This window comes from Dama dama, chromosome 15 (assembly GCF_033118175.1).
Source record: "Dama dama isolate Ldn47 chromosome 15, ASM3311817v1, whole genome shotgun sequence".
Lineage (NCBI taxonomy): Eukaryota > Metazoa > Chordata > Mammalia > Artiodactyla > Cervidae > Dama > Dama dama.
Genome location: NC_083695.1, coordinates 84,840,305 through 84,854,816, shown reverse-complemented (window position 1 = coordinate 84,854,816; position 14,512 = coordinate 84,840,305). Strand labels below are relative to the sequence as shown.

At 44.8% G+C, this 14,512-nt stretch overlaps 2 protein-coding genes across 2 annotated transcripts in view; one reads left to right on the top strand and one right to left on the bottom strand.

Annotated features, from left to right (window-relative positions):
• EIF3A (eukaryotic translation initiation factor 3 subunit A) overlaps positions 1-9,808 on the top strand; it is a 31,024-nt gene extending 21,216 nt beyond the window's left edge. Inside the window, exons 17-22 of the mRNA XM_061162756.1 lie at positions 163-347; positions 3,147-3,235; positions 3,794-4,509; positions 6,783-7,020; positions 7,689-7,870; positions 8,584-9,808. Coding sequence (XP_061018739.1) covers positions 163-347; positions 3,147-3,235; positions 3,794-4,509; positions 6,783-7,020; positions 7,689-7,870; positions 8,584-8,801 — 1,628 coding nt within the window. The 3' untranslated portion in view covers positions 8,802-9,808. The remainder of the gene's footprint in view (positions 1-162; positions 348-3,146; positions 3,236-3,793; positions 4,510-6,782; positions 7,021-7,688; positions 7,871-8,583) is intronic.
• Positions 9,809-12,104: 2,296 nt separating this feature from the next.
• On the bottom strand, positions 12,105-14,109 carry NANOS1 (nanos C2HC-type zinc finger 1). The gene has a single exon (XM_061162757.1). It carries the CDS (start codon positions 14,107-14,109, stop codon positions 13,225-13,227), a length of 885 nt encoding a protein of 294 aa, XP_061018740.1. The 3' UTR covers positions 12,105-13,224.
• Between the last annotated feature and the right edge of the window lie 403 nt (positions 14,110-14,512).

Here is a 14,512-nt window from a genome sequence, read left to right as displayed (position 1 = left end):
ATTTTCTGATATTCAAGTTTAGCTGATTGTAAACTATCTTAAAATTCTTAAAAATAGTTTTCTTCTACATCATGCTGCCTCTAATACCAGAAAAGTAGACGTATGGCCCTGGTGGAAATGTGTGGGTGGGAGGCACACTTTCTAACCTGATGTGTTGTGCAGAGCGAGAAGAGCGGGAGCGGGCTGAGCGCGCGAAGCGTGAGGAGGAGCTTCGGGAATATCAGGAGCGGGTCAAGAAGTTGGAAGAAGTTGAAAGAAAAAAACGTCAGAGGGAGTTGGAAATTGAAGAAAGGGAGCGTCGCAGAGAGGAGGAGAGGAGACTTGGTGATGACTCACTTTCTAGAAAGGTAAGTACGGCCGTCAGTGTTCTGTGATGTGTGGGTATCAGCCAGGTCTCTGCATGACAGAGCTGTCCGTGCGTGTGTCAGTGTCTGGGCATGGTGTTTTGAATTACATCGTTCAGATTTAAGTCTGGTATTGCCTTATCTTTCCAAAGAGGGTTCCTAAGGAGGATGGGGAGGGGATTAGACTTGTCTTAGCAAGCTGGGATTTTATAGGCTTTAGAGTACTTGTCAGTAAGAACTAATCCCATGAAATTAAGTATTTAATGAAAAGTAACACAGTCATATGGAAGAGGGGCTGTTCGGTTCCTTGAAGGGAGTTGCTATGATGTGAGGGTCCTCAAAGATGAATTTGGGGGACCAGCCAGTGTTTGACATCCCTTGTTAGAAATGCAGTCTCAGGCTCAAAGCCAAATCTTTTGAATCAGAATCTGCATTTTAACAAGATTACCAGGTTCTTCAAATGCTCGTCTAAGTGTTTATTTTTAATTTCCATTCATATCCAAAATGACCAGTGCTTCTGACTTTATCTTGTATAAAGAGGGTGTCCAATACCTTCTCCTGGCAGTAGCTTTGTTACCTGCTTAAACCACATTGCTTCAAACCCACCCCTCCTTTCTGTTCCTTATTTAACTAAGCTGGTGTCTCTTGCCTGTATCACCTCCAGGCCTCACCCGTGGTTGCGATCCTCCCCCAGCCTCAGAGCTCCGTCTGTACTGTGGCTTGCTTGGTGTTTCACGCCGCGTGCTCGATCGTTGCTGCTGCTCTGGGTCTCAGACCTGCCTTTGGGTCGTGCTCATTGCTTACAGCCCAACTGAGCACACTTGAGCAGTCAGGGCCTTTTATGCTTACTGCTGTTTTGTTAGCTTCATCAGTCACTGTTTTCTTAGCACTTATACTCTAGCTATTCTGAGCTAGTGTTGTCTTCTGTTGTGTCTGTGACATCTGCCTGCATGCTCTTTGTTTTTCCTGCAATGTGTCCATGCTGTCCTTTAAATGAAATACAGCTATTTTTTAAGGTTAGGGGTAAGTAGCTGGAGGGTTTCTTGCTTGCCATGTCTCTGATCCTTTATCTGTGCCACACCTGTATCAAATGCTTCCCTTTATTGGAGGGTCTGCTCTTAGTTATGTAGCCTTCAATTTGTTTTATAATATATGAATAGATTTTTAATTTTGTTAGTCTTGTTGGTTTATGAGTGTTCTTTTCCTGTTGGGCACAGAGTGTTGTGTGTGAGAGAGAGAGAGTGTGTGTGTGTGTGTGTGTAAAGTAAGAGTTAACTGTTTGATTTGCTACATCCTGTTAATTTAGTTCTTCTGAGGCAGATGAGGTAGACCACCCATGGTTATGGGTTTCAAAGGTTTTTATCAGTTTTTGCAGTTCTGTGTTAATCCTTTGTTGTTGTTTCTGTTTTGTTACCCCCCCTACCCTTTCAGTTGGAGAGTGTTCATTCTTTCTGTTCATGTTTAACATGGCAGCTAACTATGGTAACTAGTGCTTGTGGCTTTATTCCTGACGTTTGTTTTGGCCTTTATGCTTTTCTCTGGTCTTCTACCATCCATTCTTTTCGGAGTCTAAACTTACACTCTGTAGATTTTGAGAACTCTTCCCTTTCTTCAGAACAAACAAAATGTGCAAAACAAACAAAACAACCACTGCTGTGCTTAGTTGCATCTGACTCTTTGTGACCCCACAGATTGCAGCCCGCCAGGCTCCTCTGTCCATGGGGATTCTCCAGGCAAGAATACTAGAGTGGGCTGCCATGCCATCCTCCATGCCCTCCCAACCCAGGCGTTGAACCCAGGTCTCCTGAATTGCAGGTGGATTCTTTACTGACTGAGCCACCAGAGAAGCCCAAAGATTATAAGGTTTAAGGCCTCTTTATCTCTTGCAGTAGCACCTGTGTCGGTCATGCAGTTGTGTCCGACTCTGCAGCCCCATGGACTGTATATAGCTGGTCAGGCTCCTCTGTTCATGGAATTCTCCAGGCATGAATACTGGAGTGAAGAGCCATTCCCTTCTCCAGGGGATCTTCCCAACCCAGGGGTTGAACCCTAGTCTCCTGAATTGCAGGCAGATTCTTTACCATCTGAGCCCCATCTATTTAAAGGCTTTACTTAAATTTATTGCCTCCAGTGCATTTAAACAATGTTTTTTATTTAGAAATTGCTTAGCAGTTTTACAACTGCATTGGCAAGGTGATTTAGTTTAAAATATGTTTACACTGTATCTTTTCCCCTTTGCATGTAAGTCTTTTGTTCTGTATATTAACTGTTTTATTTTTGTGTATGCCTCACAAGAGGTTTTGTTTTTCTCTCACAGTTGCATAATGGTTCATTGGTTTGGCCAGTTCAGAATCCTCCTCCTCCAGAAGCTGAGAGACCTGTCTGTCCTCACTGTCCTAGTACTTAGTGGGAAGAGGAGGGTTCTGGACAATAGTCTTGATTTTTTTACTTCAGTAGATATTCTGCTCTATTCATAGGAAGCTCTGAGAAAAGAAGTTCTAATGTTTCACCAAGTCTTTGTTTAGTTGCCTAAGCTTAGGTCTTTACTGTTCACCCTTTTTGGCATGTGTGCCCCATCAGTCAGGATTCAGTTTACTTAGAGCATATTGAATTGTCTTAACTCAGGGAGATTTTTTTCTCCTTTTCTCTTCTTCTGGCCTTTCAACGTCCTATTCTTGATCTCTTTTAATGTTTCATTTATTCTTTTCATCTCTTTGTGCTATAGCAACTAACTCTGAGGCTCCTGTTCAGTTTCTATCAGTGGTGTTGCTAATGTGGTGACTCTGACTTTGCTCATTGTAGGACTCTCGTTGGGGAGATAGAGATACAGAAGGCACCTGGAGAAAAGGACCCGAAACAGATTCTGAGTGGAGAAGAGGCCCTCCAGAGAAGTGAGTAGAATTAAGGAGAAGAGACTGATCATAGGTCCTATTAGTATCTTATTAGTATTTTTCTAATTTGGCATATTTTGTGGCGGTGGGGAAAAGGGGAGTCAGGAAGAATTGTGTGCGTATCTATCACTGAGATGTTTTCATGGTTTACTTCAGTGCTGCTGTAATTACTGACATAGAATAGATATCTTGGACAATATATGCTTTAGGTTTTTCTTTTATTTTTAATTTCCTAAACTAATGGTATTGTGGTTAGAGTATAGTGAATGGTTTCATAGTATTTTTCTTGTCGTTTTGAAAGCTGTAGTAATAGATTTAAAATTTGCTCAGGCATTCCTCCTAAGGTGCAGATACTTTTTAGAGGGAGTTGTCTGCTTACTCGTTTATTTGTCGACATAAAATTTTGGGTTTTGTGGGGTTGTTTTTATTGGAACATACTCTTGTAGGACTAAGATTAGTGAATTTATACTTTGGAAGTGAGTAAAATCATTCCGAAAGAGATCACATACGTACTTAAGAAAGTATACTTTTAAAGGTGTTTGGCTTGTTACTCTGTAGGGAGTGGAGACGTGGAGAAGGGCGGGACGAAGAGAGACCTCACAGAAGAGATGAAGACCGACCAAGGCGTCTGGGGGATGATGAAGAGAGAGAGTCCTCTCTCAGACCAGACGATGATCGGATTCCCCGACGTGGCATGGATGATGACAGAGGCCCCCGACGTGGTCCTGATGAAGATCGGTTCTCTCGCAGGGGGGCAGATGATGACCGGCCTTCTTGGCGTAGTGCAGACGATGACAGGCCTCCCAGACGAATTGGCGATGAAGACAGGGGTAGCTGGCGTCACGCGGATGACGACAGACCACCTAGACGAGGACTAGACGAGGACAGAGGAAGCTGGCGCACGGCCGATGAGGACAGAGGACCCAGGCGCGGGCTGGATGAGGACCGGGGGCCACGCCGAGGAGGTGCGGACGATGAACGTTCGTCCTGGCGGAATGCTGATGACGATCGTCCTAGGCGGGGCATGGATGATGACCGGGGTCCCAGGAGGGGCTTGGATGATGATCGAGGACCTTGGCGGAATACCGACGATGATAGATTTTCTAGGCGAGGTGCAGATGACGACAGATTTTCCAGGCGCGGTGCAGATGATGACAGGGGGCCTTGGAGAAACATGGATGACGATCGGATCTCAAGGCGGGCCGATGACGATCGGGTTCCCAGAAGGGGTGATGATTCACGACCTGGCCCCTGGAGACCATTTGTCAAACCAGGTAAAATTGTGGTATTCAAAAAACCAAATTGGATGCTTTATATGTGTTTACAAATGCTATCTAAAATTTTACACCAACTTAGCCCCACTATTCTGTAGAGAATAGCAGGTAATTTCAAAGAAAAAACTCAGGTCTCAAAGGACAAGTTACAGTTTGATTGTTAAGTAAGAAATGTTCCTGCTATTTCAGGGCTTTTTTGAGGTTCTTTCTGTGTTTTTCCCAAAGTATCGGTGTTCTTCAGGTTCCTTCCTGGACTGGACTGCTTATAGAAGTAGTGAAAAATAAAAATATTCTTATTAATCATTTGTCTGTACTCTTGTCAACCATGACATTATGTTCATGAGAGGAGCCCATTTCCTTTCTCTTGGGCCTGGTTCATCCTTTCATACTTTTTTTTTTTTTAATTTAATCAGCTGTGCTGGGACTTAGTTGCCGAGCGCAGGATCTTAGGTTGTGGCATGTGAGGTCTAGTTCCCTGACCAAGGATTGAACCCAGGCCTCCTTCATTGGGAGCGTGGAGTTTTTATAGCCACTGGACTACCAGGGAAATATCCCCCCTTCATAATTTTTATTGAGTAATTGTGTACAGGTCTGTGCCTTCATTACTGTCTTGCCCAGATGACTTTTCCCCATACCTTCAGACCTGTGTTTCCAACTTTTATGTAGCACCTGGTCACTGACACTTCAGACTCAACCTATGAAGACAGAATCCTGCGCTCCCCCCCCGCCCCCCCAAAAAAAAACCATACACACACGTTCCTTTTCAAGGGCATCACTGTCCATCTAATTGTATAAGATAGGCATTCTCCTTTACTCTGCTCTTTCATCCTTCTTGTATCTTTTCAATGACCAACGTCTTTTCAGTGATTTGTTTTAAAAGCAGTTTGAGTGCCTGCATGCCCCTTCCCCTGAGTGGTTTCTGTTGCACACTTGTGTTTCTTCTCACTTCATTCCATTGTGAAACTTTGTGACTTTTGGGTTAGCTTGACTTTGCTGTGCTTTATGTAACATGGGGATAATAGCATAGTAGATTCTCATTAATTCATGATAATTACATTTTTATAAAGTCAGTGAATACTGGACCATTGCTACTAAGGGAAATACTAGGTTAGGTCCCTGTTTTTCCCTGAACCCTCTGGTCAGTTGACTTCACTTAATGTATGTGATGGGTTCGTTAGCATTGAACTCCCTGGCCAGCAGCACTGTCGCTGGTTCCTGAAGAAGCTTATCTAACACCCGGACGTTCTCCCTAAGTCATGGCCGTTGTCTTTTTGTCTTTGGGAGAATGCTGGGGGCAGGGTGGATGGTGCACTTAAAAACTGAAGTCACTAACAAAAAGCACAAAAAAGTGGAAATGTGGCACTAAATAGGCCATTCAAAGGGTACTTGTTTAAAGTAGGAGAGCTGCTGCCAGAAGACAGCATTGCCTTGTTTGAGCTCAGCTGAGAACAGGCCCCTCGGGCGGCTCAAATATTTCACAACTGGGTACATGCCTGGGAGTGACTTGTGAAAGTGCTGGAGTGCTAATTTTGGAATTACAGATTTTTAGCAGGTAGCAAATTAGCAGGTATGGAATAATCTTATCTCAGAGCTGTGGATAGGATTGAAAGAGCTAATAATAGACAGATGGTTTCGACTAGTGCTGTAGCACACCGGAATATAAATGTTAGTGATGATAATTGTTGGCCTTGCAGCTATAAGAGATTTTCATCAAAATAATCTGCTTCATTTCCTTTTGTGTGTGTGCCTGTGCATTTGTGTGCACACATTTTTCCTAGATTTGGACATCCCATGGCTAAGTGAGGCATTGAGCAGGGCCAACGGCTTTGTCCTTATTTCATGACCTTATGGTCATGGTAAATGGTAGGGGGCAGGATTGTGAAAGGAAAGAGTCTTTTTAGTTAGAAAGGTTTTGAAAATGTTGAAAGATATCAGTGAACTCATAATTGGGGCTCTATCTTTCAGATCTAGATCCTACCCCTCACCCTTGAACCTCTCTGCTTAAATGAGTTGTCTTCACTGTCAGAGCAGGTTTACAGATTTTTATACCTGAAATCTCTGCATGTGGAATATAAAGTTCCTATATGTTAGAAAAACAGTAATAGGTAGTCATAAATAGGAGTTGGTTCTGTGAAATGAGGTAAATGCATTTAGTTTTGTAAATTGGGTTAGAGTGTCTTATTAGCCATTACAGTGGTGATGGGTTAACATCAAGATTCATGGTTGCCAATCTGTTTGAATGGAAATTTTCATTTTGTTTTTTAAAAACCTAGGTGGATGGAGAGAGAAAGAAAAAGCCAGAGAAGAGAGTTGGGGTCCACCTCGCGACTCGAGACCATCAGAAGACCGTGAATGGGAGAGGGAAAAAGAGAGAGACCGAGATAATCAAGATCGAGATGAGAACGACAGGGACCCGGAGAGGGAGAGGGACAGAGAGAGGGAGAGGGACCGAGAGAGGGAGAGGGACCGAGACCGAGACGGCGATCGAGAGGACCGCTTCAGACGGCCAAGGTTGGATACTCCGGTTAAGACTGTCTGTGGCCTTATGGTTAAAACTCCTTTAATGTTGTCCTATGCATTCCCAGCTTTTTGAAAAACATGCTCCCCCTTTTCATATATTTATCTAGTAGAATCAGATTTAAAAAATTTTAGAGGTCATCTAACTGAACCAGATTCCTCCTTTCAAAGAGGGGACAGGCGGGCCGGTGCTGTGTGTAGCTTGTGTGGCTCCTGTGGTGGTGGAACCAGTCCAGGTTCTTCACTGTCCATTAGTTTTCCCCTGTAGTTGAGGTCCGTTTATTGCTTTTGAATTATTAAAAAGTCCCTTTGCTTTTACTGGTTTTAAGAGTTCTGGCTTGCTTCATCTGGTCAGAGTGGCTTTGTACTAATCTAATCTAGATCAGCACAGTTCAGTACAGTTTCCTGCAAGGATGAAAGGGTCCTGTAGATGTAATGTCCACATGGTAACCAGCTGTCACGTTTGACTGTTGAGTGTTTGGAATGGGTGCAGAGCCAGATGTTCTCATTTGACTTCATGCCTGAAGCATCAGTGTGAGGTCAGCTCATGAGTTTATAAAGTTTATTCCTGTTATTTGCTGACCTGGATATTATATATGCCCTTAAATTTACCCCTGTTGTCTAACAGCAGAACTTAACGTGTCATTTGAATTGGCTTGCAGGGATGAAGGTGGCTGGAGAAGAGGACCAGCTGAGGAGTCTTCAAGCTGGAGAGATGCAGGTCGTCGTGACGATAGGGACCGCGATGACCGGCGTCGTGAGAGAGATGATCGCCGTGATCTAAGGGACAGACGAGACGACAGGGACCGAAGAGGACCGCCTCTCAGATCAGAGCGCGAGGAAGGTAGAGATGTATTTTCTGTGTGACTGCTGAACACTGGGGAGCCATAGTTGATGAGGGTACTGTCTCTTTAACTTGTGTGAACACCAAAAATAAGATGGCCAAGTAGATCATTTATTCCCTTTAAAGTTCATGGTTTTCACAAACTTACTGGAGGAGTACCCACTCCAGTACTGTTGCCTGGAAAATTCCATGGAATGAGGAGCCTGGTAGACTATAGTCCATGGGGTTGCAAAGAGTCAGACACGACTGAGCAACTTCACTTTGACTTTCATTTTTTTTTTAAATGACCATGGCACTTTTGCCCTAAAAGCTTTGACTATTTGGTTTTACATCGAGGGTATTTCTTCTTTTATAGTATAATGAAATATATTTCACTTATTTGCTGTTAAGTATTCAACAGGAGCCAAAAATCCTGTAAATTTTTATCCAGCCAGATTTTTGTCACCTTATCCTAATTTTTTAAAAATTAGTACACTTCCCAGGCCAGTGATGTCTTGCTTGCAAGTTGGTATTTTAAGTCTGTTTTAAAGGTTTTTCAGAAATCGTATCAAAATGATTAAAATGTATTTAGGTGTTTTTTTTCAATGATTCTTTATCATCTTCAGTACTGGATTTCTGAGTAATTTGAGGCATTCCTTTTGCTTCAGTTCTGTTTAGTCTGAGCTGATAGAATACAGTAATAAATTTATTCTCTCCTTTTCTTTTAATTAAAGTAAGTTCTTGGAGACGTGCTGATGACAGGAAAGATGACCGGGCAGAAGAGAGGGATACCCCTCGTCGTGTTCCTCCTGCAGCTCTTTCAAGAGATCGAGACCGAGAAAGGGAAGGTGAGAAAGAGAAGACCTCCTGGAGAGCTGAGAAAGATAGGGAATCTCTTCGTCGTACTAAAAATGAGACTGATGAAGATGGATGGACCACAGTACGACGTTAAGTCTCAAGATAATGGATTCAAACTCATGTCTCTGCATAGGTTTGATCACATTCAAGGATTATTATACTTGTGCTTCAACCAATCTAAATTGGATTCTTTAATGTCTCACCATAACACAAAAAGCATGAACTTGTATTAATCCTATATAATAGATTGATCAGGCACCGCATCCACAGACGGTTGGAAAACCACGCCATGTTTTTGAATTTAAGGTGTTGCATTATTTCATCAATCATTTGTTTACAAAAAAAGAAAAACTAAAAATAAATTTAAAATGAGAATTCTTCAGGTATTGAGTAACACCTATATCTTGGTATAGAACTGATCTTTTTTCTTTTGATTTTGAAATATCTGGTATTAATTTGGGATGAAGTAAGGTTCTGTTATAGAGAATGTATTTGAAGTCTCTAAAACAGGGAGCTGAAACAGTTCTCACACCATTGAGACATACCTCTAGGTATTTTGAGGTATTTACTATTTACTAAATTCAGAAGGTTTTTAGGTTTACTCTTAAGTGCAGTAAACATTACACACATTGGATACAGTGGAGTTTTTGGTAGATTTTACTTGAAAGAAGGTGAGTATAAACCAACTTGGTGGTCATTATTATAATGACGAGAATACTGCTGGAGTGTGAATCCAAAACAGATATAGCTTTTAAATTTTAAAGCATTTGGTAAACTGTGGCTGAGTTTTTTCTGTTGCCAATAGCAAACTGCTTTTCCATTTATGGAGAATTCATGCCTTTCAAGCATTTTAAATATGACAATATTTATAAATGTGTGGTTTGGAGGAATTGTTTAAATTCTTTTTCCTAATTTCCTTTCTCTTCAGAATAGATTCTTTCAATAAGTAATTTGTAGTAATGACTGTGTTGACTTCAATTTTGGAGTGTAGTAGCTATGTTAAAGATTAACTATTTGGTCTTATTGAAGCCAACACAGAACTTGCTGCTGTGTTTTTTCTTCAATGATAAATAAAACACTTACAGAATTTGTTTTAGTGTTGATTTGTGGTTAGAGTTAGTGTTTATATATAATGTTTAGCTTGCATATTCAGTTGAGTTTATTTCACTTGAGGTTTTACCAGTGGTATTAACTTTCTCACTGTTGAGTATCAAAGAAAATAACCTAAATATAACAAAAAGCAAATGTGGTTAGGATGGTCCCACTGAAGTGTCCTCCTCTGTTACTGGATGAACTTCTTAGTTTCCCTGTAAAGTTGTCCTCTCTGTATGGTGTGTGTGTGTAAAGTTGTGTTTCCCTGTAAAGTTGTCCTCTCCGTGTGGGGTGAGTGTGTGTGTGTGTGATGTCCATCTTGAGTTTTCCCCTGAAATTAAAAGCATAATTGATTTTACAGAATATTAATTGCAAATTTATAGTGGCTCTAGGCACTTAGATTCTTTTTGGTGTTGAGTAGTGGGGAGAATTACTCTTGATGCAGCCATGAAGCCAGAAGAGGGAGTATTAGTGCTTTTTAAAAAAAAAAAAAAAAAAACTTTACCAAATGCAGCCTTTCCTTTTCGATGTTAATGATAGAAATCACTTTAAAAAACATTTTTCTTAATTTATATTTCAAACAAGTAAAAGTCTTGTGAGAAGATGGCCTTTTGTAACAAGTGAAAACTTGGGACAGTAACCTGCTCTGTCCCAAGTTAATAGAGCAGGACATACGTGGCAGTCACTTACAGGCCCCGACAGACATTGATTTGAGCGGATTTGTTTAGATGGTGGTCTGATGGTTAGGTTTCCAGGCTGGTCTGCAAATCACCCTTCCAACCCAGACACTTTCCCAGATGTACTGTTCTCCCGAGTTCAGAGCACAAGGTAAGGGCAGAGGAGGGCAGCTGCTTGTGATCCTGCTCAGGGCCTCACAGTCTTACCCCTCCCTCAGTGTGTATTTACAGGTGTCTTCCACGTTCCCAGTGGCTTCTGCATTTTTAGACCGGGCATCATTATCAGTATGGATGGATCTGAGGGTGGAGACAGCGGCCCAGAAACGGTTCCACATCCCAGTAGTTGTCCAAAGTGGCTACTAGGGGGAGGTTGGCATCTATATGTGTGACATGATTTGACTGTACACCGATTTAAAATTGAGTCTAAAATATACTGGAAATTAATGGAAGGAATGTTCATGTTGTAGCCAAGAATAGATTAGAAAATTAGGACTAACACATTTTTCTTTGAACTACATGTGCATTTGTGGTATGATTTTAAAATGTAAGGCAGTCTGTGGCTGGTAAAGCTCTTTTGAGGATTCCATACATCTTTTCCCCAAAATATGCAGTCTTATGAAAATAAGTAATTTTGTCAGTATTTTGTATACTTTGTAGACTTCAGAAACATGTTTCAGATTGAGAGTTGCTTTTAAATGTGTTAGAGCCTGTTCAGTAAACTTTTCATAAGAGAGTTCTAGAAAACTACTGACATTTTCAATTATGCTTTAAAATACTAGAAGCTAAAGTTAGCCGGAAAACAGGCAAATGGCGGGGGGCGGGAGGGGGTGGGGTGCGGTGCTGCTGATACAGTAAGTCACCTGCCTAGTCCTTCCCGCCTGGAGAATGCACCCATCTGTTAATAGTGAATCTTGAAAAGGTAGAATTAAAGCAGTGGCAAGAGGTGACAGGAATTCACGTGACCTAAAAACAACCCAGAAAGCTAGAAAACTATTTTAAGTTGGTATGTTTTCTAGCAAAACTGAAGAGAAGTTAATGCATGCTTTTGAGTTTACGTATATTCATGTCTGAAGTTCTCTAATTTGGAGCTAGACTAACAGGATTTTTTCTTGACCAAGAAATGAATTGTTTGCCTGTGTGCCCCCCTCTTCTCCCACCCTTTGACCAAAAAAGCTCATAGCTATCTCAGTTATTAGGGCAGCTTCTTAGATTTTCAAAGAAGTGTTCAAATCAAGCAAATTTGCTGTGGAGGGAGTTAGTTGTTTAATGTGAAGGCAGTCTAGTTTATAATAACCTAGCTAAGCTCTCCTGGGACCTCTAAAGACTAAGTCTGTTGCTGTTATTTTTCAGATAGTGACTTTGTACAGTTTAGATGACTTCATGTTAATTCATTTCCATTTTTACCTTCTGTGTCTGTTCTGATGGTAGATGTGGTATTCACTATGGTGGACTTGAAGATGAAGATGGGAGGTTAAAGTAGAAGTCAAGCACCTTTGCCCAAGGATTAGATTTAATCTCACTGATGAAAATAACTGGTGGGATTCCAGAAGGGTTGTCTTCCAATGAGAATGGGAACACAACAGAGGGAGGCTGTGTTCCTTGTCTTATACACCACCCCCCCCCCCCCCCCCCCCCAGTCAGTTCCTTTAATTGGTGCCTATACTGGTTTGAGAACTTCTATGATGGTTTAAATCTGACATAGTCCAGAGTGGAACCTTCCTGAACACCAGTTGTTCCATTAACCTTCCGGAGCTCAAAGGATTCCATCTTGCATTTAGTCTGAGAGGCAACAGCTGGAATGAGACTGCCACTATTTAGAGACCCTGAAAGCAGCAATTCAGAGTGAATTAATACTGCACCCTTTTGATCTTAAGTATGACATATTTTTGAAGAACTAGAATAGGAAGGGGCATAAAGAAAAAGCCAAGTAGTAGAGTTAAAGGCATGGTTAATGAATTCATATACTGTTACTGTATAAATACACAATTTTTTTAAACAGCACCATTTAAGTGTATACACAATTATAACTTGGCACTATTTTTAAAGGGGGAAAACGGTAGTTGCTCACTCAGTAATAAAAAGATCTGGTACATGAGCTGTATTCTACCTACCTACAAATTGTACATTTTATACATCTCCAGCTAGGACAAAAACAAGCCACAAGGAGGGAACACCCACCCAAACTAACACTAAAGTATACCAACTCTTCACTTAATGATGCTACCAGGCAGGGCTTCACCTGGAATTATAACTGGGTAAGGACAACAGAAATATTACTTGTTCCAAACAATAAAATAGTCATTTTGTTGACACTCCATAAAATCGCCTGTTTTAGGTTCAGCTGAGAGGCTTTTAAAAAAATATTCTAGACCTAGTAAAGTGCCTCCATTCATAAAATTAAACATCCAAGATTAGATTGAGACAATTTCATACTGATGCGCATCTAAAATAGGTCGACGTATAAATAAACCACAGCGCCTCTAAGTCGCCACATTTCAGTTAGTGGAATTTCCAGCCTTCACCGTCTGGATGTGCACAAACTAGAAACATATAATCAAGATTTTAACGTCTAGTCTCAACCGCTCTTCGACAGGAAAAATAGTACCGTCGGCTTCCTCTGGAAAAACCAAGACAAGCTCCACACTCCCCGGCAGCGAGGGGAGAGATGGTGCGCAGACCAAACACGAGAGTGGGCGGGCGGCTACCCTGGTGGCATCAGGTGGCAGCAGCAGACCGGGGTCCGGGCCCTTAACGCAGCTTCTTGCCGGGCAGGCCGTCCCGGGCGCTGCGTGGCGGCGGGCGGGCTGCAGGCGGCGGCGGCGGCACTTTGGAAAGCGGGCAGTACTTGATGGTGTGCGCGTTGTCGCCGCTGGCACCGCACAGGGGGCACGTGTACCTGCGCAGCACGGGGCACAGCACCCGCCCGTCGGGTCCCTTAAGGATGTGGGTGGTGTAGAGCGCCACCGCCTCCTTGTTGTTCCGGCAAAACACGCACACCTGCAACTCGGGCTTGAGCAGCCGGGCGGCGGCCGCCCCGGAGGCGGCGTGCAGCCTGGGCTCGGCCGCCCACGCCGGGGCCCGCTCCTCTCGCGGCGCCGCTTCGGCGGTGGCCGCGGCGGCGGCGGCGGGTGCACAGCCCAGAAGCACGGCGGCGGCGCGACCGGCGAATGGGCTCAGCTCAGCGAAACGCTCCTCCAGGAGCCCGGCCTCGGCAGGGTCCGCGCACAGCTCCAGCGCGCGCAGCTCCAGCGCGCCCCCCAGGTAGCGGCTCCGGGACCCCGGATCGTCGCTGTCGTCGTCGTCGTCGTCCTCGTCGTAGTCGGGAGGCCCCAGAGCGGGCCCCAGCGCCCCGGGCCCGGCCCCCGCGTGGGGGGAGCAGCACGACGAGGAGGAAGAAGAGGGCGGGGAGCCGTCGCCGCCGCCGTCCCCGCCGCGGGCGCAGCCGAAGCGCGGCTCGCTGTCCACCGCCTTGGTGATGAGCGTGGCGAGTCCCAGATAGTCGTTCCACGAGCTGAAGGGCTGCGGGTGCGCCGGGCCCTGGGTGCTCACGTAGCGGGAGCTGGGCACGAGCGCCATGGGCGGGGGGGCGCGGCCGCGGCGGGGCGAGCGGGGCGCCCAAGGGAAAGCCTCCATGGGCGGGTTGCGGGCCGCGCGCGCCGCCTCCCCGCCGCCGGCGCGGGCCGGACGGAAGGGACGAGCCGAGCCTGCCCGCCGGCCTGCCTCGGGGTGGGGCTGCCTCGCCGCCTTTTATCGGGCCCCGCTCCTCCCCGCCCCGCGGCCTCTCTGCCGCGGCCCTGCCCCCTGCCCTCCCCCGCCCGGGCCACCTCGCCCGCGCCCGGGACGGAGGCGGAGCGGAGGCGGACGCGCGGGGGGCGGGCGGGCAGTGTGCGCGCGCTGCTCCGGCCCGCGAGGCTCCTGCACCCCACGCGCTGCGCCCGCCTAGTCAGCTGCGGGGCAGCTTTCATTCTGGGAGGGGGCGGACAGGCGCCGCCTCGGGCCGCTACGCTAATTGGCTGCTGACCAGAGCCCCCTGCGC

Coding starts and splice junctions, on each gene's coding strand:
- NANOS1 (XM_061162757.1), bottom strand. CDS start 14,109: ATGGAGGCTTTCCCTTGGGCGCCCCGCTCGCCCCGCCGCGGCCGCGCC.